This window comes from Chrysochloris asiatica, unplaced genomic scaffold (genome assembly GCF_000296735.1).
Source record: "Chrysochloris asiatica unplaced genomic scaffold, ChrAsi1.0 scaffold00038, whole genome shotgun sequence".
Taxonomy (NCBI): domain Eukaryota; kingdom Metazoa; phylum Chordata; class Mammalia; order Afrosoricida; family Chrysochloridae; genus Chrysochloris; species Chrysochloris asiatica.
The window spans coordinates 14,027,118-14,053,953 of NW_006408556.1; the positions used below are offsets into that span (position 1 = coordinate 14,027,118).

General features: G+C 41.7%; 1 protein-coding gene across 1 annotated transcript in view; it reads left to right on the forward strand.

Moving 5' to 3' along the window:
* The window catches only part of GLTSCR1L (GLTSCR1-like), a 51,439-nt gene extending 24,603 nt beyond the window's left edge, over positions 1–26,836 (forward strand). The window contains exons 6-12 of the mRNA XM_006860466.1: positions 10,908–11,013; positions 11,841–11,941; positions 13,426–13,487; positions 14,038–14,183; positions 18,241–18,335; positions 21,985–22,087; positions 26,033–26,836. Coding sequence (XP_006860528.1) covers positions 10,908–11,013; positions 11,841–11,941; positions 13,426–13,487; positions 14,038–14,183; positions 18,241–18,335; positions 21,985–22,087; positions 26,033–26,820 — 1,401 coding nt within the window. The 3' untranslated portion in view covers positions 26,821–26,836. The remainder of the gene's footprint in view (positions 1–10,907; positions 11,014–11,840; positions 11,942–13,425; positions 13,488–14,037; positions 14,184–18,240; positions 18,336–21,984; positions 22,088–26,032) is intronic.

Below are 26,836 nucleotides of genomic sequence, written 5' to 3' on the forward strand. Positions count from 1 at the left end.
GCTTCATTGCTGTTTTTCCCTCACTTCCCCTTATCGGTGTCGAGCGTGGTCACCAATCACAGCATGTATTCCCATTTAGTCTTAGTCTTGGAAGGGGGTTTGCACTGTTCCTCTTACTTTTTGAGTAACACTATGAACTCATGGAAGGAGCCCTGGTGAAGCAGTGGGTTAAGTGTTAGACTAACAACTATAAGGTCAGTGGTTCAAACTCACCAGCTGCTCCTCAGAAGACTGATGAGGCTGCCTGGCCTGGAAAGTTCTCCAGCATTAGAAATGCTAAGGAACAGTTCTGCTCTGTCCTGTAGTGTTGCTATGAATTGGAATCAACTCGATGCCAATGGGTTTTATAAACTCATGGATTTTTGTTAGTAAGATTCTGCATTTAAAATTTTTATTTTGTTGAATTTAAAAGATAAATAAAAGTAGGCAAATTCTCTACATTCTCCAGCCCCACCCTTCTCTAATTGCTCATCTTTTATGGGCTGGCCTGCCTACTGTAGTCTGGAACCAGGGTGTTTCAGGGTGTTTCCATGTTTTTTCTTGCCTTTTCTTTTTACTCCTTTAATAAATTGCCAAATCCTATAAATTATCTTTTTAAATATGTCATATCTGTTTTTCCAATAATAATGAAAATAATCATATTGACGAAAGCAGATTGGTACAAAAAGCTGTACATCTTATTTCTAATCACCTTGCAGCTACAGGTACCATTATTGTCTCATTTCAGTCTCAGAGATGGAGGTTGAAAGCATGGTCAAATTGCTCTGAAAGGCAGACTTTACCTGCTAGCTATCCATACCATAGTGCTTGCCATCTCTCTCCCTTTGAACATCCACACCCTGATTTAGAATATAAATTACTATTGTTGTTAGGTGCCCTTGAGCATCTCTGACTCACAGTGACCCCATATATAACATAACCAAAACATTTCCTGGTCCTGTGTCATCCTTTCAGTAGTAGGTACATGTGAGCCCATTGTTGCAGACACTGTGTCAGTCCATCTTGTTAAGGGTCTTCCTCTTTTTCCACTGACTATCTACCAAGAATGATGTCCTTCTCCAGGGACTGGTCTCTCCTAATATATGCCCAGAGCACATGAGATGAAGTACTGAGGAGCATTCTGGCTGTATTTCTTCCAAAATAGATTTGTTTATTCTCCTGGCAGCTATGATACGAAATATTTTTTGCTAACATCGTAGTTCAGTTGTGTCAGTTGTTCTTCAGTCTCCCTTACTCACTGTCCAGCTTTTACATGCATGTGAGACGATGAGAAATGTTAGAGGGACTGCAGTACAGTAGAGAAAATGGCTCAGGTGTAGGCAGTGCACTCAAGGCTTCAATCTGCTTGTGTGATTGAAGACTCGAATCTTAAACCCTCTGAGCCCTAAAATGAGAACCCATCACTGCAATAGCATCACCTCGGGATTTGCAGCCTGCTTCTCAGTTCCCATAAATTCTGATTTAAAGAGTCTGGAGTGAGGTCTAGGCATCATCATTTTCCAGAAGCTCCCAAAGTGATGCTGAAGTGCAGCCAGGCTAGAGAACCACTAGGCCAGATGATTTCCCAGGCCCATTCCAACCCGAACATCTCTTAATTAGACAACTGTAACAATTGTTTAGGTGATTAGTTTGCCTTCAGCCTCTTCCTAATGGCAGATTTCCACCAGCTTAACATTCCTCAAACATTGTTTGCTTAGTGAGCTGAACATAATTGTCTTGGAGCTTCCCATTCCTACAGAACAAAGGACAAATCCCTGGGACCACTCAAATCCTCCACATGAGCCAAGCCAATCTCTCACTGCCCCTGCATAGGCCAGACTCAGTCCTTCCTCCTTCAGGGCCTCACCTAAGGTCCCCTGAAAAATAAAGCCTCTTTCTGTCCCTCTGCTCATCAACTCTTCCCACTGAATTGCCTGCTAGGTGCATAATCACTACTGTGTGGAACACTACCTTCATTTATTCACTCATTCACCAGTATCCGAGTGCCTACTGCGTCTTAGCCCTGGTCTGACTCCCAATAACACAATAATCCATTCTAGAGCGAGAGGCAGACAGGTCAGTCAGTAGTCCCAGCCCCGTGTTGTAAGTGTCCTGATAGAAGCAGTCCAGAGTGGCACTCTGGTAAAAGGAGTCTCTAATCTGGATGGGCTAGTCAGGGAAGGTTTCCTTGAGGTAGTGCTTCTGAACTGAGCCCTAAACCAAACAGTTGCTAGAAGTTGACTAACTCAGGATGGCTCATGTATGTCCAAGTAGAACTGTGCTCCATAGGCTTTTCAGTGGTTGATTTTTTTTTCTGAAGTAGATCATCACACTGTTCTTCCAATGTGCCTCTGAGTGGACTTGAACCTTCAACCTTTTAATAAGCAACTGAGCATGTAGACTGTCTGCATCATCCAGAGAGGTGAGACCTAGGAAGGGAGGAATAAGAATTATCCAGTCAGAGAGTCTAGATGAAGAGTGTTTCCGGCACTGGAGAGGAAAAGAGGCTGTGGTCTTTGGAGGAAGAAGAACAAGTTCAGGAGTGAGGAAGATGTTACGTTGGAAAGGAAAGCAGGGGCCAAATACTACGAGACCCGGTGTGTCTTGTTAAGGAGCTTCTGTCATAATTGAAACATGAAATCATGAAGACCTACATGAACTTGTGGCAGTAGAGATGGTGAAAGTGAATGGATTTGAGACACTGAGGAGGCTGGCTGAGAGTCAGTGGGCAGTACAAATGGTTAGCACACTCAGCTACTAACTGAAAGACAGCCCGGTCTACTCAGAAGTGCTTCTGAAGAAAGAGCTGGCAATCTACTTTTGAAAATTTAGTCATTGACAATCCCATGGAGCAAAGTTCTTCTCTGACACACATGGGGTTGCCAGGAATAGAATCAGCTTGACAGCAGCTGGTGTAGGTTTTCAGAGGTTATTGTCGACGAGGATGGAAATGGGTTTCTGCCAGTGATACCAGGCTCACTGAGATAAAAAGGACCAGGGAAGAAGTTTTTGTTTAGCGGGAAGTTATTCACTTTAGGGTATGTTTATCAAATCTTAGCTGCCTGTAGGACAACCAAATGGCACAATAAATAGGAATATATACTGAAACTTAGGACCAAAATGTGTGTTGAGCAGCAGTGAGAATAGGTAAGAGGGATCGGGGAGACTATAGATAGCGAAGCAAAAGCAACCAGACCTCATTGTTTAAGGGAGGAACACAGAAATAGGAGTCTTAGTAGCAAGACTGAGAAGCTCCAGAGAAGAAGAGTAAAACTATTTGGATTCAGCATCCTGGAAACCAAGAAAAGAGAATATTGCAGGCAGGAGGGAAAACAGGTCCAGAGGGAAGTGCCCCTGAGAAGTCAGCTGAGCAAGAGGACTGAGGTGTTTCTGATCAAATTAGCCATGAGGAAGGAAGCCTTGTTGGTCTTGGTAAGACTTGTTACTGCAGCACAGTAGCTGCAGAAGCCAGATTACTGTAGACTAAGGGACGAATGGACTCCTGATGTGGTGCTGCGAACCGCAAGGTCAGCAGTTCAGTCCCACCAACCACTCCTCGGAAAACCTATGCAGGGTCACTTAAAGTTGGAACTGACTCATCAGCACCTAACAACAACAACAAAGGAAAGGATGTGAGGTGTGATGAGCACAGAACCATTCAGAAAAATGAGCATATAGACAACTTTCAGAAACCTGAAGGCAAACTAAGAAAGCAGTAGCTACAAAGGTGTGTGGTAGGAAGTGGGATGAGTGCTTTCTAGTTTGAAGATAATGATAGAAGATTCAATGGAAACAAGGATACCTGGAGGGGCAGGAGGGCTCCGTCAAGATTATTCTTGTGTGCCGTTAAGGCACTTCCAACTCAAAAGTCTTGTATAGGGTTTCCAAGATTGTAAATCTTGCAGAGAATAGAAAGCCTCATCTTTCTCCTATGGATTGGCTGCTGGATTTGAACTGCTGGCCTTGTGGCCAGCAACCCAAGACATAGCCCATTGTGCAACCAGAGCTCCAACTGAGATGGGACATTGTAGATTTCAGTGATGGTTTGTGTGTAGAAGGGTTCTTTCTGGATCATCACCTTTCAGAGGGTGGGACTGTGAATGGTTCCTTTGGCTGCCTGCTCTGTGATTACCACAGTCCTGTGGAGACCTGGTGTGGCACCACAGGATAAACGCTAGACCATAAGGTTGATTTGAACCACAAGCTTGGCAGTTGAAATTCACCAGCTGCTCCACTGTGAGTGGGATCCGATTCAATGACACTTAACAACAATAAAAGAATTATATTGTCCATTGATGTGGGTAGTATTCACAGAGGCAAGTTCTCAACAAAATATCCTTAAGTAACTTTGATATTTGTGAAGAAAATCACAAGCAAATCTTCTCTAAGATTTCACTGAAAGTAACAGAATGGTATTATTTCTGGAAAAGATCATCAGGCTAAGAGCAACCTAAATTTGGGGGAATGAGAGGAAATTGGTAGCTCTTGGGGACAGAAGAGCTTGGATAGGGAGGAGGGAGAGCCCCTATGACTTAAAAATGCAGTGGAATTCACTCACTGTTTTAATCCAACTCACTGTGGTGCTGGGGATACAGTAGTGAACCAAGCAGACAAAAGCCTGGGCTCTCAGGGCAGAGGACTGGGAGTGAGCAGTCCACAATGGAGCCTGTATGGATACAGTGGTCGCTAAGGTGGTAGAACTTCCCAACATGTAGACATGGTGGCAGTGGTATCTCTAGGCTTAGTGTCACACCCCCCTCTCTCCCCGCCATGGACCTCCTCCTGCAACTTACAAAATCCTTAGGTCATGTTTATTCTCGATTTCAGTCACAGAATTACATATGATAAATATAGTTAGAAATTGCTTACGTTTAATATTTCTTAGATTCTATGAACACTGTCAACAAAATGGCTTTGTAAAGTCTTTCTATGTTAAATTACATTATCGGTCACTAACTGAGTGGAAGTCTTTTTTATTTCCCTCCTTTTTCTTCTACTTCAGTCTCAAAAAAGTTATTGGTACAGGTTTATAAATACTTTTTACCCCAGTATTACAGTTAGAACACTACAAAACTTTGACACAAAAACACCAGCAGCAACAAAGCAATGTCTGCTTTTAGTGTGAGCAGATGAAATCACGATTCAATGTCCTTGTAGTTGAGTAGCAAAACTCTGACCTGACTCATTAGATGGTTCAAAAAGTAAAGTGGTGGTGGTGGTGATGGTGATGTGCCGTGGAGTCAATTCCGACTCATAGTGACCCTGCACAGGGTTTCCGAGGCTGTAAATCTTTACAGGAGCAGAAAACCTCATCTTTCTCCTGCGGAACAGCTGATAGCTTCCAACTGCTGACTTTGAGGTTCGCAGCCCAATTCATAACCAGTACGCTTACCACAGCTCCTTAAAAAATTAGCATAGCATTTTAACTTGTAGGTGTATTGATGCATGTAAATTGGACTTAGAAAAAAAATGTTTTTGTTGTTTAACTACAGGGATATTTTTATAAAATAACAAATTTGTGTTTGAAGCACTGCACAAACATAGACAATGATTTTGGTGTCACCACACACACACACACACACTGTCTGCACTCCCACACCTCCCTAGTGACACCGCTGCTTGGTGTATCTAGGAGATTCTAATGAAGGGGCTTGATTCTGTTCCACATTGATTTCTGATTTTACCATCACCCACCTACTCCCCTGCCTCTGCCCCACTGTATAATAATTTGGGCTAATTGCTCTTTTCCAAACATAAGGAAGTCAAGCTGCTGGGGGCCACAGGCAGTAGTTAGAAGATTAAAATGAATTCATGCCAGCCTTAACACCCACACAGGTTGACCGGGGGATTTTAAAACACAGGTCCGAAAGCCTGCTCAGATGAGAGGTGTCCCTAGAAGATCAATTGCATTGTTTTTTGGAGACTGTAGTTGTTAAGTTTTTTAAAATACCCTCAAATGATGGCAAATTTTTATGCTTTGATGTTAGATTGTTGTGGAGTTGTTTTGTTTTTTCCTTTTAATCCTTTAGTATTAAGTAAAACACACTTACAAAATACATAAAACTTACATGTCCAATTAACAAATAATCTAAAAGCAAATGCCCATGTAACCACCACTTGGCTCAAGAAGTAGAATATTTCCAGTACCCCAGACACCCAACTGCATGTCCCTTGCTAACCTCAGCTGGCTCCCCTCTCTCTTAAAGCTAAACATTGTCCTGACTTTTATAGTAATCTCGTCCTTGATTTTCTGTATACGTTTACGACATATGTGTGTGTAGATTTTGTTTCATTTGCTTAGTAGCCAGGAGTCATTCCAGACCATGTCTGATTAACAAAATGGTAAGTGAACCTGGGTAAGGTGGTTTTTATCATAAAATAAGGTGTGCTCTAAAACAATAAGGAGTTTCTTCTGTTTCATGAGAGTGAGGCATATTGAAAGAAATTCCAAAAATATTGTGTATGGTTACATTACTACAGGGGTCCTGGTATAGTGCTATAAAATAAGCACTAGACTGCTAACCAAAAGATCAGCAGTAAAAACCCACCAGCCATGCTTCCAGAAACCCTATACAGTCCCACTGTGAGTTAAACAGCGACAACACTACTTTAAGGACTGGTCATTTGAACATGCTAATTCTGCTTGTCCGTTCATTGTCAATCTTGTTTTTAACTTTTTACTGTGAATTAAGTGAAGAAGGAGCTCTGGTAGCATAGTGGTTACAAATCAGGCTGTGAACCACAAGGTCAGCAGTTCGAAACTATCAGCTGTTCCGCAGGAGAAAGATGAGGCATTCTGCTCCTGTAAAGATTAACAGCCTCGGAAACCCTGTGCAGGGTCGCTATGAGTCGGAACCGACTCCACAGCACATAACAACAACAACAACAAGTGAAGATTTACAGAGCAGATCAGTTTTAATTTCAACAAATCATACCCTTCATTTCATCTCAATGATTGCAGTCCCCTCCATGTAACATCACTTATCCCTGTGTTTCGTATTTCCAGTCTTCCTTCTTTCTCTATCTACCCTTCGGAACTCTGTCGTTGAGTAAATGCTGCCCTTTTGGTCTTGAATGGTTGACCATTCTGTAGTGTGAGTGCCTTACTAGTGTTGTTTCCTTATACACCTATCTACTGCTTGACTGAAAATTGAGCCATGGAGATGAATTCAGCTCCAGACCTGAAGGGTCACCAGGCACCATCTGACCAGTAAGCCTGGTCTTTTTTATTATTATTATTTTGAGTTTTGTTCTACATTTTCTCCTACCTTATCTAGCACTTTCTAATGTGATCCCTTTCAGAGCAGCTGGCACCATCTAGGTCTTCTAGTCTCAGGTCGTGGATACTGATGTTCATGTGGTCCATAGTCCATTGGACTAATTGTTTCAGTTTTTATCGCTCTTCTTTCCTCCAGACAGACCAATAATTGCACTTTAGGTGGTCATTCATGAGTTTTGTTTTGTTTTTAACTTTTATGGTTTTATCTAGCACAGATAAAACTCACAAATGGGCTGTCTATTCATTTTCTTCACTGTGCAGCCAGCCTGTCATTGGGATTGGTGACTCTGATGGCTTTGTAGTTCTTGGAGGAAATGTTGTGAGCAGTCTCTGCACAGTAAGATTGTTGTATATCAACAGCACTAACAGCTCTTTGACGTTGTGGACCAGGAAGTAACAGAAGCCACTGGGCAGCATGTGTTTTGTTTTTTTGTTGCTCCCCTAACGAATGTTGGGCATTAAGATCTAGCATTTAAATCTTCTCAGTACCCTGTTATGAATGCCTATGGGCTTGTACCAGTTACACTTAGTTTTGACATAATGGTCTGATTGTGCCAGATAAAGTTCCTGACCCTCTTTTTGATGATCTTGGGCTTCACCAGGGGTCTTAGGGCAGCCATGAGCTTTCAGGATCCCAGTCACTGCTCACCAAAGTAGGATGTAGAACATTGTCTTTGTGTGCACTATATCTGTCACTCTTGTTACTACTTCAGAGTCTTACCTAGTATATGGCTGTGTCCTATTAAACAACATTTTTCTCAACTTTTATGTTTTATTTTGTATCTTCAAGGTGGCCCTTAGTGTTCACCCCCAAAAATATTTTTGGTGAAACCTGTATGCACTGTAGTTTGCCATGGCCTCTCTGTAACACAGTATCTTCATGTAAGATCTTCCTGAGAGGAGGAGAGCATTACCGTTCTAGGAGATGCTGTATTCCTCAATCTAGGAAAATTGTGGCATTGACCTTTCCCTTTTTCTTTTCACCTTAAAAATTTCTTGTCTGTCTGCCACAGCTAACTCAGGCGACCATTTCTAACTCTACAGTGGCCTCCTCCAGTCGTTTTTTTTTGTTTTCAGAGAATATCAAATTCTCCATTTTTATATTAGAAAGAATTCAATTATTAACTGTTTAGAACAGAAATGTTCCATGGGTTCAGTCAGCCAGTGAGCAGCCGTTGCTCTGTGTGAGCCACTTACACGTGAATGGTTGGTGGTAACACTGTGCTTAGGCCAGAGTTATAGTTTAAGTTCCCTGTGGAGATGGGTAGACTAAAGTCTGAATCCACCAATGGTATACAAAATATGGATATAAAAAAAAAATACCCAAAACTTGGAACCATGAATATAGCAAAAACATTCAAGAGGCAAAGTTAATGAAAACTTTTTACCTATAACCAAACATCTTTCGGGAATGAGTCACTGAGTTTGGGAGCTCAGGACCATAGTCTCAGGGGTGTGTAGTGACAGGGGTCTTAAAAGCTTCTGAACAGCCATCTAGGGTACAACTATTGGTCTCTTTCAAAGAAGCGTGAAGAAAATAAAAAATTCAAAGAAACAAGGACCATGTGAACCCCCAGCCTTCCCAACCCTGAGACTAAAAGCACTAGATGGTACCCAGCTACCATTGCCAACTTCTCTGAAAGGGTCACAATACTGAAACAAGACTGAAAAAAAGACCAGGCTCACTGATCTGATGCATACTGGTGGAAACCGCACCCCCCCGCCCCACACACACACACACCCAGACTGTGGCCCTTAGTCACACTCACCTTTAACCCTGGAGCTCAGCTTTTAGCCAAAAAAAAACAGACAAGGTGAACTATAACAACAGGGAGATATTGCACTCCCTAGAACTATCAACCATACAAGATCAAAAGGCAGCAGTTAGTTGCCCAGGGAGAAAGCTCAGAAGACCGGAAAGGAGAACAAATGAAGACAGTGAAAACAAGACAGGAGGTGGGAAGAGTACTGTTGCATTACAGTCAATGTCATGAAACAAAATGTATATGAATTGTTGGTGGGGAGAGCAAGTTTGCTCTGTAGTAACACGCGAATCACAATGAAAAGTTAAAAAACAAATTCTGTAAACTACTGCATTATGAAATAATAATCCCATTGTTGTTAAGTGCTATTGAGTCAGTTCCAACTCGTAGCGGGACCCTATGTAGGGTTTCCAAGGAGCAGCCTGGTCAGGGTTTGAACTGCTGACCTTGTGGTTAGCAGTCACCACACCAAGACTCCAGTAATCCTGTAGGGAATTAAAATGTGAGGGTAATTTGAAAGCCTTTTATAGTCTTGCTTAAAATGCACTGTAGAAAGGAGTGGTTGGGAACTCTCAGGGAGGGAGAGGGGCTGTGTGCTGGCAGCCTGGGGGGAGGGGGGGGCAGGTGAGTGGGGTGTACCCTTTGGTAGTTTGATGATGCATGCAGGGGATTGTGGTCATTGCAATGAAACAAAATATGATAGGATGAATGTAAAGATAGTGTTCACCCATGTAAACTAACACATAATTCACAATAAAAAAAAAAAAATGCATTGTAGAGACAACAGAGGTTTTTCTTGAAGCTGAAAGGAATTTGCTAATTTTTGCATACCATCCAGTTTCTCTTTCTGATTTGTGGTAAAGAAGCACACAGTAGTTTGAACATTAGGCTAATTTTTGTCATTTTATTTCCATCAGGGTAACACCTGGGATCCCCATGAGTCAGAATCTACTCAAAGCAGCTGGCCTTTCTGTTTGTTTTTTTTATAAACTATTAAATGGCATTTGCCCTTCCTGATTGCTGCCACCTGACAGTGACTTGATGTAAATGAGAAGCTGGGTGCAGAAGTAACAAGGACTTTAGATCATCTGCACAGCAAGCAGGGAGTGTTGGCATTGGAGCTCTGGAGAATAGGAACCACGCAGGAACTCAGTATAACCCATGGAGGGAGTCGGTCCTGGCTCCGGCTCCGAGCGACATCATATGTAGGGTGTTCTTGGCTGTTGTCTTCACAGAATCAGGTCGCCAGGTCTTCTCCCACACAGCCACTTAAAGCTGTTGTACCACCAGGGACCCTTTATCATAATCCTGTTGTTCCGACTCCTAGCGACTCTGCATGTGGATTCCGAGGCTGTAATCTTTACAGGAGCAGAAAGCCTCATGTTTCTCCCTTACCAGAATCCTAGGAGGTGTGAATATAAAACAACCTGGGATAGAAACTGCTTGGGAATGTCCACCCTCAGCTTTTGCTTCTCAGCACCGCATTCACAGCAGTCCCAGGAACAACAAAACAGGTTGATGTCAATTCAGCATTCCTGCTGAATGGGGTCAAGAAAATTCAGTGGTGTGGCACTATAGGATAAGCACTGGACTGCAAGGTCTATTTGAATCACAAGGTTGGCAGTTCAAACTCACCAGTCGCTCCTTGGAAACCCTATACAGGGTCACTATGAGTCGGAACCAACTTTACGGCACTTATCAACAATCAATTTTAAAGGATGCATTTTACAGTTCTTCTGATGTGACAAACTTTTTGTCTTGTTTTTCAATCTTCCCTGAAGGTTAATACTAGGTAGGCATTAAGAGGATTAGTTAACTTTTTAAGTAAACTATTAAACCTATTAATCATGAAATTAACTTTTCCACCTTGATAATATCTTTTACAGGCTCAGAAAAAGACTTTGACTCAGACGTCCCCCATCTCAGCTTCCAAGACCACAGATGGCCTGAGGCCAGTGCAGATCCCCAGCCTCCTGAGCAGCACATTGCCAGGTCAGGAGCCTTTGTCACTCACGATCCTCCCAGGACCTTGAGTGGGGGACTCTCCACTCCTGCCTGATTCTGTTACAGCCCTGCCTCCACACAAATAATGTCCCATGCTGCATTATTCTAAGATGCCATCAACTATCAGATTGCCATCATTTGATATGCTTCTGAAAAAGAAAATATTTCTAATCCAATTCTGACAGTATTGAAAATGTGCTTCTTAGAAACAGCAAAACCTAATATTATGTAATATTATATGTAACACATGGGATTTTGTAATTATCCTCATGTTGCTTTATATATGTGTATTTGGATCCCCACCCCCACCCCCCAGACAGAAAACCTGTGGGCTGTTTCTTCCATTTTTTTCCCTAAGGCTTTGGAAACCCACACTACTCAAGTAAGTACTAGACAAACAGCTTGAACATTCCAAGTCAGTCCTTTGACCCTCCCTTTCCGTCAGTTCTGAGTGTTTTGAGGTTCTGTAGAGCCGACATATTTATTGCATAAGGCTATTCATCAGACTACAGATAATCCAAAACAGTAACATTTGCAGCTTTTATTTCTTTACTTCCATTTCTTTATTTATATTTGTTACCTATTTACTTTCTATCGAAATAAAGCCCATTGCTATCGAGTCAACTCTGACTTCTAATAACCCTACCCCTGTCTTTAGAGCTTTTCAATAAATGCTCTGCCCTGCTCTCCTTCCTCATAGCAGCATCTGTGGTAAAAGAAACCCCTCCTAGAGTGTTCAGTAATCTGTATACATTGGGCTCTAGAGGCTAAATGGTGAGCCTGATAAACATTGTCTCATGTATTCATTCTAATAGGGCAGGACTCTGGAAGCAAAGTTATGCCAGTATCACTAGGAACCACACAGACACAGCAGGACAAAGGAGTGGGATCATCTCCTGGCCAGCCAACTGTGCAGGTAGAAGACTTTCTGAATAATTTCTTCCTAATGTTTAATGTTATCAAATGAAAATATAGGTATGTCATCTTCTGCTTGGTGGTTTTTATCTAGCATTGTGTGTGTAGTTAACCCACAAGGTGTCCACAAGATTTCAGGAGTGTGGTCCCTTAAAACCTTCTCAGTGGGCCAGACCTTGTTAGTGTTTATATAGCTATGTCTAGTCTATTTCTGATGTATAAAAATTAATAATATAGCAGCAGCCAGCACATAGTAGGCACTCAAAAATGTAATTTACTATTGAACACTGTGGTTCATGGTCATGTAAAAACTGGATTGATTCTTAGTTATGTTGAGAGATTTTTGGTTTTCTGCAGTGACATCTAGGAGTGTCTGAAGTAGACCATCCCACTGATCTTTTGATCCAACTGTGACTTATAAACCACAAAACATTTCAAACCACTGTTCTAAAAGGGAAGGAAAAAATATTTGTTCTCAGATTATTGTCTTAGTTTTTTCATTAAACTTACAGTTTTGCAATGTAAGAAAACTTGTATTGGTCTAGGCCTGCCTGGAAACCCAGGGAAGGATCTGGCTAAGTTGTCAGGATTCTGATGTGAGACATATTTGTTTCCTTAACGTGATGGGAGAAATGCCTCACTAGAGCAACTTGAAAGGTTAGATAAGAAACTTAGGGGACAGTGTGTTTATGCTTATGAAGGAGGAACTGCAGAAAAGGAGGGTGAAATGGTTACCCAATACAAAGGATATTGTCAGTGTCAATGAATTGTACATGTAGACACACTTGGTTTGTTGTGCATCTTTTGTGTGTATTCTCTACAGCAACAACAAAATAAAAATTGTTTTAAATGTTAAAAATAAATAAATAAATAGAAAAAAGAAATACCATACTAGATCACACACATAAATTGTATATAATAGAAACTCAAAAGCATTTGCTATCTTATGTATCATCTAGAAGGTGAACTGAGTGTGGTACATTTTGATTTTTCAGATATTATTAATTTGATACCGACAAAACTATTTCTTCAAAAAATATAATAAATATACAGAGGAAGTTAGGGATTCAAGTTCAAAGACATAAACAGAGTTCTAATGAACTGACAGCTTTTTATAATCTTAACATACAATATAAGTTTGCTGTATAGGGGAACTATTAACCTATTTGGCATCCCAGTGTGGCACTTAGGATAAAGCACTTGACTGCAAGGTCAGTTTGAACCTCAAGGTTGGCAGTTCAAATCACCAGCTGCTCCTTGGAAACCCTATACAGGGTCGCTATGAATCAGAACCAACTCTACAACACTTAACAACAACAACATTAACCTATCGATTTTATTTTTAAGCAGACAAGTTCTTTAGTCTTAAATGTTGTGTGCTTTTGATAGGAAGTTGAGAACATTCAAAATGTAGTGCCATGGATAAATGTATTCTGCTTCCTTTGTCTATAAAAAGAAATAATAAGAGGTATCTGTTGTCTTTAGGTGGACAGTCATACGGGAGGACAGAAAAGGCCAGCTGCAAAACAACTAACAAAAGGAGCTTTGTGAGTACCTTTGGAAATGAGAAATTAAATTTTCAATATTTCTGGGCTTCCTACACTTCAGTGGTCATAATGCCCCACAAACCTTATATTAATAGACTTTGAAGCTATTTTCCTGTTGGTTTTTTTTATCAGGACATATAAGTATATCAGATATTGTTGGACCCTATTGTTTGCTCTTTTGTTCCTAAGAAGAACAATTCTTTGCATTTGTAATATACCAGAAACCCTTTGAGTGGCCTAGGAATAGCTGAGAAGCATGGTTTGATAAACTTCAAAATCTCGAGCAAAAATGTCAGTATGGGTTCATTCCACCAATGATCAGACATTGAATGGTGGATAGGATAGAGGCACTGCTGGTGAAGCCAGAGTCCTAGGTGGAGTCCCCTGTGGAGATGGTCGGACCCAAGGCTAACTAACTCAATTGCTGGCATATAAAACTGAAGTACAAAACTTCTGAGAGCAGCTCCATTGTGAATCACGCCATTTCTGGATGTCATGATTAGATTTCCTAACATAAGTTGGCACTGACACAGAGCTCTCTCTTTTAAAGCATCCTCCAGCAGTTACAGAGGGACCAAGCCCATGCCGTGACCCCTGACAAGAGTCAGTTCCGATCACTAAGTGATGCAGTGCAGAGGCTTGTCTCCTACCATGTGTGCCAGGGCTCCGTGCCTACCGAGGAGGATCTGAGGAAAGGTAAGCAGGCTCTGATACCAGGTCCTCTCCTCTGGATGCCCCCAGAGATGAGCAAGAACCACACAGACCTAACTTGTTCCAAATATATTCAGCTTCCCAGTTCATACTTAGGATTGTGACTTTTTCTCCTCAGTATTCTGTGAAGAGATACTGAAATGTCATAGGTCATAGTGTTGTATTGACATATTGGCGGGGGGGGGGAGTTGTTGTTGTTGTGAAGTGCCGTCGAGTTGGCTCTGACCCATAGCAACCCTGTATAGGGTTTCTGAGAAGCAACTGGTGAGCTTGAACCACCAACCTTGCAGTTCGAATGGATTTGCAGTTCGAATGGATTTGCAGTCTGCCTATACAGCAGCCTACAAGCACAGGATGTGGCTGGAGGTTGGAGGCAAGGGATGGGGGGAGTGCACGTCTCCCTTGTTCTGTGCCCTCCTGGTAGCTGGGGAATGGCCAGTCCTGCCATTGCCAGCTCAGCAGACAGTGGCACTCCCTCCTGCGCAGGCTTCACTCTGCCTGGGGTCAGGTGCCAGGCATGCTGTCCCTGCTTCTGGAGGCCTGTAAACCTGCAAACAGAGAACTGCATTCTTACTTCCAGTCTCTACCACATCCACAGGTGGCAAACAGGTGGTGAGTACCTGAGAACACAACCTACAGTCACCAATTCAGTTTAAGTACACCATCACCACAATGTCTCAAACAGACAATGTCATCTCACATGAAGAAACAAAAATGAGTACCTCAAACAAGTGGCCAAAATACAGAGTCAGAAAATATAATACCAGAACTACTTAATAAGGAATTTACAAGAATGCTATTTAGGTCCCTTCAATGGATTGAGCCCTGGTGTGGCGCTGCGGGTTAATGCATGGACTGCAATGTCGGTTTGAAGCACAAGATCTGTGGTTCTTGCTCATCAGCTGCTTTTCTAAAACCCTATGCAGGGTCGCTCTGGGTCAGAACCAGCTCAACAGCACTTAACAACAACAATAGATTGAGAGAAAGATTGATGAATTCAAGGAGAAACCAAAAAAAATTTTTAGAAGAATTCAGGAAAACACTACAAGAACACTCTGACAAAATAATAAAAAATTAGAAGCCATTAAAAAAACAGCAATTAGAAAGAAGATTAAAACTAAGACTTCAGAAATAGGGAGTAAATTGAAAGGGCAAAGAAGTAGAATTGAATCAAAAGAAGGCCAAATTACTGAACTTGAAGACTAATCTCTCAATACTCATCTTCAAGAGGAACAATCAGAAATAATAAAAAAAAATCTGAAGAAAGCCTCATATTTATTTATGTGGGACACTATATACAAGAATAACTTAGGTGTGATTGGAATTCCAGATCAGGAAGAGACAAAAAAAAAAAAAAAAAACAACCAGAGAAAATGATCCAAGAGTTGTTGGAGATAAACTTCCATAACATCAAAAAGACAAGAAGATAGCCATTAAAGAAGTTAAATTCCAAACAGGATAGGTCGCAAAAGAAAATCACCAAGACATAATCAAACTTTTCAAAATCAAAGACATGGAAAGAATCCAGAGAGCAGCTCAGGGAAAACTGAAAACTTACCTATAAAGGAGCACTAATAAGACTAATAAAAGGTTCCTATCTTTACTACTAAGGAGCTCTGGTATCATAATGGTCACAAGTTGGGCTGCTAACCTCAAGGTCAGAAGTTCGAAACTACCAGCTGTTGTGCGAGAGAAAGATGAGGCTTTCTGCTCCCGTAAAGATTTACAGCCTTGGAAACCCTGTACAGGGTCGCTATGAGTCGGAACCGACTCCATACCATACCACCACCACCACCACCACCTTTATTAATGGAGTCCTAGTGTGGCGCTTTCAGATGCTCAAAAACCCGAAACAGGGTTGCTATGGGTTGGAACCAACTCGGTGGCACTTAATAACAACAACCTTTACTAATAAGGTTTATAACTTAGTGAAAGAGAAATTTGATTTCTCAGCAGAAGACAATAGAATTACATATAAAAACCTGAAAGAAAAAAATTGCCAACCAAGAATCATATACTCAGCGAAACTATTCATTAAGTATGATGTTGAATTTAGGACATTTCCAGATAAACAAAAATTAAAAGAATTTGAAAAATCAGACCAATCTTACAAAAAATACTAAAGGAAGTTCTTTGGACAGAGAACCAACAACAGCGACTGACATATATGTATGATCATATCACTCAGAACACAACACAGATTTAGAAGCATTCAAAGTAAAACAAACCTTAACAAGACTCAAAACACGGACTCAGAGATACCAGTGTGCAACAACAACAAAATAAAGTAAAAAGAGGGAATAATGTAGTTCCAGAATTTTCATATGAAGTGGAAATCAAGTAGATTTAAAGAAAATAAATAAACAAACCTAACAGTAAACCTAAAAGTAGACCAAGCCTTACTCCTAGTCCTAGCCTACCCTACCCATCAACCATAGTCCTAACCATTCCATTAACATTAACTGAAGTCTTAGGCCTTGCCTAGTCATAGCCATAGTCCTGACCCTAACTCCCTCCTCCTGTCAACCCCCATTCTACAACCACCCACCCCCAAAATAAAGAATTGGTACACCAAGACTGAAGGAATTGTATGTGTGTACCTTATCTTTTTCACTGTTATAATCCTTAGTAAAAGTTGTTGTTAAGTGCCATGAAGTTGGTTCTGACTCATAGTAACCCTGTCTAAAGATTTCCTAGGAGTTGCTGGTGGGGTTGAATCGCTGACCTTGTGGTTAGCAGGCCAGTGCTTATCCTATAATGCCACACCAGGACTCCAAAGGAACCTTACTTATAATCTCCTGTAAGACCTAGCAACCTACTATAGTGCCTGGTGTATAGCAGGCATTCAATAAACGCTAGTTCTCTTTTTTATTGGCTATGTAATGCCATATACATGGGAGTCCTGGTGTGGCGCTTTAGAATAAGCACTGAACTGTAAGGTCAGTTTGAGTTGCAAGGTCGGCAGTTCAAACTTACCAGTTGCTCCACAGAAACCGTACAGTCACTATGAGTTGAAACCGACTGAGTGGCACTTAACAGCAACAATGCTATATACAGTTATATACACTAGGGATTAGTAAACACTGGTGGTACAGTCATCAGACACTAAGCTGCTAACCAAAAGGTGAGAGGTTTGAATCTACCAACTACTCTTGAATCTGCCAACCTTAACAAAAAGGTTAAGGTAGGCTAGTGCGATCCCTGACTCAACCTAGAATTAGCCCATTATAGTACTTGCCCTGCTGCATTGCCTAGGTGTAAAATGTAGTTCTAGCCCTAAGCTTACCCCCACTCCCAAACCCTGAGACATCCTTAGTGACTCTGCTGCTCCAGTTCCTTCCTCAGCTGTCATCAGGCTTGTCCTTGTCCCCTGGCTGAGGTCTCTGACCTCAGAATACTGTGGACTCTGTCAGCCTATTGTGTGCTTCTCCGGGGTGGGTGGGGGTGGGGGAAAACTGGACCAAGATATAGCTATAACTAGAGGTGTGAAGACTCAGAGTTGGTGAGTTCGTTAGCAAATGAGACCTTTGGAGACTAGCAGATAAAGCACCCAGCCACAGGACCATGGCAGACAGGATGTCCTGAACTAGCTGTTTCTTTACATAAGACAGTCTGCCCAGCCAAGGCATTTTTCATACGATTAGAAGGAAGGTGGTGGAGGGTTAGATCATCTAAACAGCAGATCATTATCTAATCATGGACTTTTGTTACCAGACTGTATTCTTTCATATGCTGTGATTAAGGGTATTATGGTTTGGGCTTCCTAGTTAAAGTTGTAATAGGCTAATGTTCATGAGTTTCTGTGGCCACACACCATTGATTGGATAGTGAGAGAAAGCAGTTGAGGAGCAAAAGCAGTTCAGGAGCATGATGTTTAACCGAGGAAAAGCTAATCTGAGAAGAAAAAATTGCTGTAGAGAAAGTGTGTTTGATTATGTTTGGAAGAGGAATGCATTTCAGTCTTCAGAGATAAAAGACCTAGTGGGTGATATACACTCTCTTACTATTGTCTCTTTCTCTCTCTCTCTCTCTTTTTTTTAAGTGGACAATGAATTTGAAACTGTTGCCACTCAGCTGCTAAAAAGGACCCAAGCTATGCTTAACAAATACAGATGTCTACTCCTGGAAGATGCCATGGTAAAATATGTGCTTCCAAGCATTTAAAAAACAAACAAACAAACAAAAAATACTCCACAGGTTACAGCTACTAATTCAGAAAGAAGTTCAAGAAATTGTATCTTCGGAACATAGTGTAGAGGGCACAGGTATTTAAGACTTCAGAAAAACACATGTGAATGTTGCTACTACCTATGTTGTTGTTGTTAAGTACTGACGAGTCAGTTCTGACTCCTAGCGACCCTGTATAGGGTTTCCAAGGAGCAGCTGGTGGGTTTGAACTGCTGACCTTGTGGTTCACAGTCCAGTGCTAACCTATAGCAGCCAACATTTGCTGCACTGTTCACATCAATCTCAGTACTATTGCTTTCTTGTTTAATAAATGGGAAAACTATGGCTTGAATGGCTCAGAGGTAGAATCCTCACTTTCTATGCAGGAAGCCTGACTTCAATTCCCAGCCAATGCACCACATGCACAGCCACCACCCACCTTTCAGTGGAGGCTACTATGTTGCTGTGATGTTGAGCAGGTTTCAGTGAGGTTTATAGACTAAGACAGACTAGGAAGAAAGATCTAACATCTAATTCTGAAAATCAATCCAGGAAACCTTATGGGTCACAATGGTCCAATCCATATCCAGTCATGGAGGATGGGACAGGACCAGGCAGTATTTTGTTCCGTTGTGCATGGGGCTGCCATGGGTTTGGGGTCAACTCAACAGCAGACAGAAACAACAAGGGCTTTGGTTAAAGAACTCATCCAAGATGATGTAGCTAGTACGTTTGCAGTTAGGATACAGCTAGGATACCCGGACCATCTGACACTCCCTAGTCTACATTCTGATGCCATATGCTGCCTCTCACCAACCCAGACAGTACCTAGAGTGTACAGTTTGGTGGGTTTAGTATACTATCACAGTTATGCAACTAACTACTGCCACCATCTAATTCTAGAGCACATTCATCACTCAAAAAGAGAAACTAAAATTAGTTTTGAAGCTTTAGCTAATAAGAGAAGGAAATACATTCTCTCAGGAAATTATAGAAAGGCCAAACTTACTCTGAACTTTAATAAGCACTTCAAAATCATATAGGTGCTAACATATATTTAAGTAGTCTCTTATAGTCACTTTCAATTTGAGATAAAGTTTGAAAATGTGTCTTTGAGAGATTAGTTGAACTATATATACTATACATATATACAATATGGTATAGGTGTGTATGTGTGTCTTTACCAGGGGACTTCAGAAAGTTTGTGGGGAAATACCATAAACTATTCATTCTATTTTCCATGAACTTTTTAAAGCCCCCCTGTATAAAATGGTGTAAATATTTCCATATAGCCTATACACATCCTCCTGTTAACTTTAAATCATGTCTAGATTATATGTAGATAGCTCTTTACCTCACTCTTAGCCTTATAGGGATTGCTTTGACCACTTGATTGCTTTTTTTCTCTCAAATCCTGGATGCAGAACCTACAGACACACAGGATTGACTGTGTATGTTTATACATAAATACATATATTGTTGTTGTTATTATGTGCCGTGGAGTCTTCCGACTCATAGCAACTCTGCGTAGGGTTTCTGAGGCTGTAAAGCTTTACGGGAGCAGAAAGCCTTATCTTTCTCCCACGGAACAGCTGGTAGTTTCGAAATGCTGACCTTGTGGCTCGCAGTCTGATTCATAACCACTATGCTACCAGAGCTCCTTATACATATATTAAGAACCTTCAGAAAGTTTATGGAAAAATTCCATTGTCTTTTAATTCCATTTTCTGTGAATTTTTTTAAAGCTCCCTCATATATAGGTATGTACATAAATCCACTTAAAACTGTGCTTCAGAGTCTGCGATAATTTCATATTCACAGTGACTACTAAAATAAAATTCTGATAAATCAAAAAGAGACTAGCTCCATCATTTGCAAAAGGTCTCTAGGTAGTACAAATGGTTTACATTCAACTACTAACCCTAAAGGTTAATGGTTCCAGTCAAGAACCATCTATTACAGTCAAGAAACCTCTATAGAACAATTCTGCTCTAACACATGGGACAGCAGGGTCAAAATCGGTAACACCCAACAGCAGTAGCATTTTTGAAGAATGGGCCATTTGGCCAGATATTTTATATCTTCCTTGAATTTTCATGTTAAATTTAAGATCCAGAAATGCAGTTTAAGATTTTCTTCTGTCCAGTAAAATCTAATATAAGGAAAGCCATAATAAAAAATAATTTAAGTATTGCTATAGAACATGAAATCTGAAGATTTTTTTTTTTTACCTACAAATGACCCCAGCCAGGCAGAGCTTAATTCCATCTTGTGCCTAGGTTTAAGTGTTCATATGCCAGTTTTTCTGGAGTACCTCATGCACCTATGGCAGCTGAACTACTGGAGCTAGAAGCAGAATATATTTAAAAGTGAGTTGGGACCACTTCTTCCAGCTAGTCCTCATAGGAACTTTCCTGGACACACCCCCTAGTGGTCACCTGGTTGTGATGTCATACCCTGAGAGCCACAGAGACAGTGTAAGCTTTCCTTTCTGCAATAGTCCCCTTCCTGCTTCCATAAGCCCAGCATGTATGTGACACATTGCTTTGTCAGGCATGGTTGTGGGAGGAGATTCCTTTTTTCTCTGGCTTCTATAATCTCCCTCACTCGGGTGAACCATGGTTGTCTTTGTCTTGTGTTTACTCTTGTCTAAGACTTAATAAAAAGTCTTTATAATGTTTGTGTATTTGAAGACTTGTCTCTTTTCTCCCTTACAGTAGTACAGATAACAGAATAGGAGCCCTGATGGTGCAGTGGTTAAGCATTTGGTTGCCAACCGAAAGGTCAGTGGTTCAGACCCCCAAGCTGCTTTCAGAAGAAAGCTGTGGCAGTCTGCTTTGGTAGTGTGCTATAAACAACAAAGCAAACCCACTGCCGCTGAGTCACTTCTCCTCATAGCAATCCTGTAGCACAGACTAGAACTGCCTCATAGGGTTCCTAAGGCTATTCTCTTCACAGAGATTATGTGGGTTTGTTTTTGTTTATAGTAGAATATAAAGTAAAAGGTCATCCTAATGGAAACATTTCCAAGTTTGTTAAGTACTCACTGCCATCGAGCCAATTCTGACACTAACACATGGCCTTGTTGGGCTGCCCCATAGGGATTCCAAGGCTGTAAGTCTTCATGGAAGGTAGACTGCCACATCTTTCTCAGAGCATCTGGTGAGTTTGAGCTGCCCACATTTAGATTAGCATCCCAACACTTAATCCATTGTGCCACCACTGCTCCTACTATTGTTAAGTGGGGTGGTTGTGAGAAAGGTGCACAGGAGTGTGTGTAGTAGCTACCACTTGTGTGCAGAAGTAACAAAGAGTTGTATGTGTTTATATGTTAAGAAGCTGCTAGGCATAGGATACCTCTGAGAGGTACTAGGTGGCAGGGGCTCTACAAAGAAGCAGTTTACTTCTCACATATCCATTAGTGCCTTTTATATCAGTGTGTAAGTGACCTGTTAGAAAAATACATCACTTTAAAACTTACCCTATGTGAACAGGATAAACGAAATCAAATGGGACATGACTCTCAGTGAGGCATCCTGTTCTCATATCTGGTTGCTTCATTTGAGAAGTTTTTACTTGATGGAAGGCATCTGGAATGACCAGACTCTGTCCTTTTCAGCGGATCGACCCCTCTGCGGAGATGGTGATGATTGATAGAATGTTCAACCAGGAAGAAAGAGCTTCTCTGTCCCGGGACAGGCGACTGGCACTTGTAGATCCTGGTAAGAAACATCAGATTGGAAAGTAGGGTGAGCTACTGATGGCTGGCTCAGGAACGCAGGGGCCTTCAGGGGGACGGTTAGAGTGACGCCTGGGTATGAAACCTGAACGTGAAACATAAGTTCTGGGGAAGAAAACAAACAAACAAACTGGAATGAAGAGCAGTGTATGAGCACTCTTCGCAAATTTACATTCTACAAAATCTGAACTGGAATTTTACATTCATTTAATTGATGCTTTTTCCCCTTTGTAAACTGAAAATTCTCAACTTTCTCCCATTTTTTTGAGAACTAAATTAAGTCCTTCCTGTTGTTGTTGTTAAGTGCCATAGAGTTGGTTCTGACTCATAACGACCCTGTATAGGGTTTCCAAGGAGCAGCTGGTGGGTTTGAACTGCAAACCTGTAGTTAGCAGTTCAGTGCTTATCCTACAGTGCCACACCAGGACTCCAAGTCCTTCCTAGAAACAATTAAATTTCAACAAATTATTGAGTGTGGGGAAGGAGGCAGATCAGTAAACTGCAGTCCTTGTCTACCAGCTATTAAATTGTGATGCCTTAAGTACTTTTCTCTCTCCCCATCCATTCTCCCTATATTTTAGATTTCGTTCTGTACAGTTAAAAACATGTGTTTTAGATTTGACCCATTCATTTGCTTTTTAAGGAGCTCTGGTAGCATAGAGGTTATGAATCGGGCTGCAAGCCACAAGGTCAGTAGTTCGGAACTACCAGCTGTTCCACAGGAGAAAGATGAGGGTTTCTGCTCCCATAAAGATTTACAGCCTCGGAAACCCTGTGCAGCGTCACTTATGAGTTGGAACCGACTCCACGGCATACAACAACATTGTTGTCTAAAAAATACTTTTAAACCAACCTTCTAACAATTCATAAATATAAATATTACCCATATTTTCCCTTTCCTATAAAAGGAATGTTTGACATTTTTTTGTTGTTGTTTTTATTTTCTTCTGATCTGGTTCCCACTAATGTGATATTTACAGTTATAATCATGTTAGATGTGGTTTTGTATTCGGATTTTTTTCCATTTAACACATCTGAAGGTTTTATCATATTGCAACAATCTTCAAATGAATAGTTAAGAAATTGATACTGACTTGGTAATTTAGCTAATGTAGTTTTAGTTCCATTCCCCTAGACATATGGGTTTTTTTTTCCTTTTTCTGAATCTGCATTTTTTAAAAAATGTTTTGTTATGAATTATGTGATAGTTTACACGGGAGAACTATCACATAATTACATTCATCCTATCGTATGTCATTTAATTGTCATGGCTGCAATCCCCTCCATGCATCATCAACCAACCAAAGGGTATACCCTGCAAACCTGCCCCCTGGTCATCAGCACACAGCCCCTCTCCCTCTCCGAGTCTAAAGTCCCCAGCTGCTCCATCTCTCCACGTCATCGTCTCTGCCTCCATCTCTGGCATCACTGCTTCTCTGGGTAGGGTCCCACTCTCCGGTCTTCTCCCTTGATGGTCCCAGGGACCTCCACTCCTAGACTGCAAAGTTAATCACTCCCCTCCTTGCTACAAAATGTCTACCTTTACATTTCCAACTCTCACAGTCAGTCCTGATAACAGTTATTCACTATTGTAAGAGACCCATCCTAGACAGATTGGATACTACTCAGTGAGACTATACCTTCCTCCACGCCCTCTGGATCTAGATGGCTTCTTGAAAGCTTGTAAGCCAGTCACTTGTTGCCTTTGAAGCACCCCCGTTTTGGGTGGTAATGTCCAAGTTGCCCATCCCTGTCTACTCTGTCTATGGAGGGGGTGAGAATGATACTTGCTGTAAAGATTTGTTCCCTCTTTTGAGCTACTGCATCCATAAGTGTAGGTCAAGTTCATCAAATTGCATTAGATTACTCTTTTTCTTTTCCTCTTTTTTCTTCTTCTAGTTGAACTCTGATCATCCAGTCATAGAAGCCAGGTCAAGTGGGTATTATCTGCAAGTGTGGGTGTTCTTGTGCATATGCCCTCTCTTCTTATCAGCTGTATGCTTCACTCTCCACTCTAGTCCTCTGTAGCTATGTTGCTTACTCTGGGCCCAAGAGTCTCCAGATTTTGCCACATTGCTGGCTAACTAGGTCTCTACCTGGGTTCACAGGAGTCTATTGAACATTGTAGGGCTTAGCTCACAGCTTCATTGCTGTTTTTCCCTCACTTCCCCTTATCGGTAATGAACATGGTCACCAACCAGAGCATGTATTCACATTGAGTCTTGGAAGGGGGTTTGCTCTGAGGGGACCTGACCACTTACCTTGATGTCTCCTGGGTGAGCAACTGTCTTGTTCTTGTAGTGATCAGTCGGTCTGCCATTATTGTTTTGTACTTTTCCTGTTGGTCTTTCTTTCAAGAAGTACCTTCTGTTCTTCTAGCCACTCCAGACTGGTCTGCTTGTCCTTTCAAGTGGAAATTTACCATCTCTGATGATTCTGATTTTTCCTGTGAAGATTATAGCCTAGGAAACCCTATGGGGTCACATAGGTTCACTAGGAGTCACAATGGACTGATGGTCATGGTGATGTGCCGTGGAGTCGGTACCGACTCATAGCAACCCTGTACAGGGTTTCTGAGGCTATAAATCTTTACATGAGTGGAAAGCCATGTGTTTCTCCTGCAGAACGCTGGTAATTTTGAACTGCTGACCATGAGGTTAGCAGCCTGATGCGTAACCACTTCGCTACCAGAATGGAGTAGACCACACATAATGACACTATACCTAGCCTGAAGGAAGAGTCTGAAAGAAATGCCTTAATACATAAGAAGGTCCTCATATCATCCCCCAACCTGAAATCATCCTATTGCCTTTTTGGCTAATTGGGCTTATGGGTTAACCCTCCCACTTTGTCACAGCCCCACCACATGGGCAGGGACAGCGCTTTCCCTCATCTCTACATGCTACCTACAGAGCCAGTGTCTGCTGGATGGAATTGCCTTTGTAAATTTCAAGAGTATATCCCTGAGAGCTCCCATTGTGGGATTTGGTGAAAATTTTATGTTCATCCTATACGTATTCTTTGTGGTATTCTAGATGTCATCACAGCCCTATTTCATTTCCATTACTTCCGAAGTTAACAATTTTTCTGATCTTGCATGACCCCCATCTTGCTGACAGTCATAGCTCTCCCACATCCCTCTATCCTGTCAAGCAGATTGCATTGTGGATTAGTGTTGTCCATTCATTTTGTGCTCCCAGCCAAGTGCAGCTGGTATGCTGGGATCCCTTACATAGCTGTGTCTAGATTAACTAAAGCCCCCATGCCCAAAGAAAAGTAGGGGTATCCATCCCCCTAGAGCCCCATTCCAGGGTCATGGACTATAAGCGAGAACCCAGTACCTAATTTCTGTTTTCATACTCTTTCAAAGTGGTCATTAATATAAAAAAAACAAGTTTAAGATAGCACTGAGAGATCAGGACTAAAGACTAAGTGGAGCCTTTTATCCATCTGATTTTCATGCATCTGCCTTTTAAGTTTTTCATCTGGAAGTTGTAGCTCGTTAGCTGTTGTTAACATACATAGGATACCATCTCAGTCCCTGGGAGCTGCAAATGGTTAATGTGTTTGGCTGGCTGCTAACCAAAAGGTTGGAAGTTCAAGTCCACCCAGAGGCACCTTGGAAGAAAGGCCTAGCGATCTGTGTATGAAAAATTAGCCATTGAAAACCTTGTGGTGCACAGTTTTGTCTGACACACATGAAGCAGCTGTGAGACAGAATGGAGTCAATGGTAACTGATAACTGGTGTCAGTATCATGCTTCTGCATGTTCCTGTACGAGAAACAAGAAACAACTGACTCAGTTGGCAGAGTTTGGGGGGAGGTTTGCCCCAGGGGGATACCCACCTCACCTGACCCACTGAGGTTCTATCAATCAATCATATTTTCTCATTCAGTCATTCATGTTCTTTTTGCTTCCCATTTCTAGATGGCTTCCAGGCTGATTTCTGTTGTTCCTTCAAACTTGATAAAGCCACTCATGAAACCCAGTTTGGCAGAAGTGACCAGCATGGCAGTAAAACGACCAGCTCCTTACACCTGACGACCAAGGCCCAGAGCAGAGACCGAGCCAAACCAGGCATGGCAGAACCCACAAATCATGACCAATTTCATCTAGTGCCTAATCACATTGTGGTCTCCGCAGAAGGAAACATTTCTAAAAAAACTGAATGCCTTGGCAGAGCACTGAAATTTGACAAAGTGGGCTTAGTCCAATACCGGAGTGCATCCGAAGAGAAAACTAGCCGGAGAGACTCCATGAAGGCCAGTGAGTGCTCTCCCGGCCCCGAAGGACCCCGGAAAACCTCATCCAGACCAGATCATGGTCCTGAGAGCAAGCTCTCAGGTATAGCTGTAGATTCTCACTTGGAGATGACGTGTAACAATTCCTTCCAAGACAAAACTCTGAGGAATTCTCCAAAGAATGAAGTTTTACACACAGACATCATGAAAGGATCAGGCGAACCCCAGCCAGACCTCCAACTCAGTAAGAGTCTAGAAACAACATTTAAGAACATTTTAGAACTCAAAAAGGCCGGGAGGCAGCCCCAGAGTGACCCCACGGTTAGCGGCTCTGTTGAGTTAGATTTTCCCAACTTTTCACCAATGGCTTTGCAGGAAAACTGCTTGGAGAAGTTCATCCCGGACCACAGCGAAGGCGTTGTAGAAACTGACTCCATTTTAGAAGCAGCTGTAAATAGTATCCTAGAGTGTTAATAGCAACAATCGACCC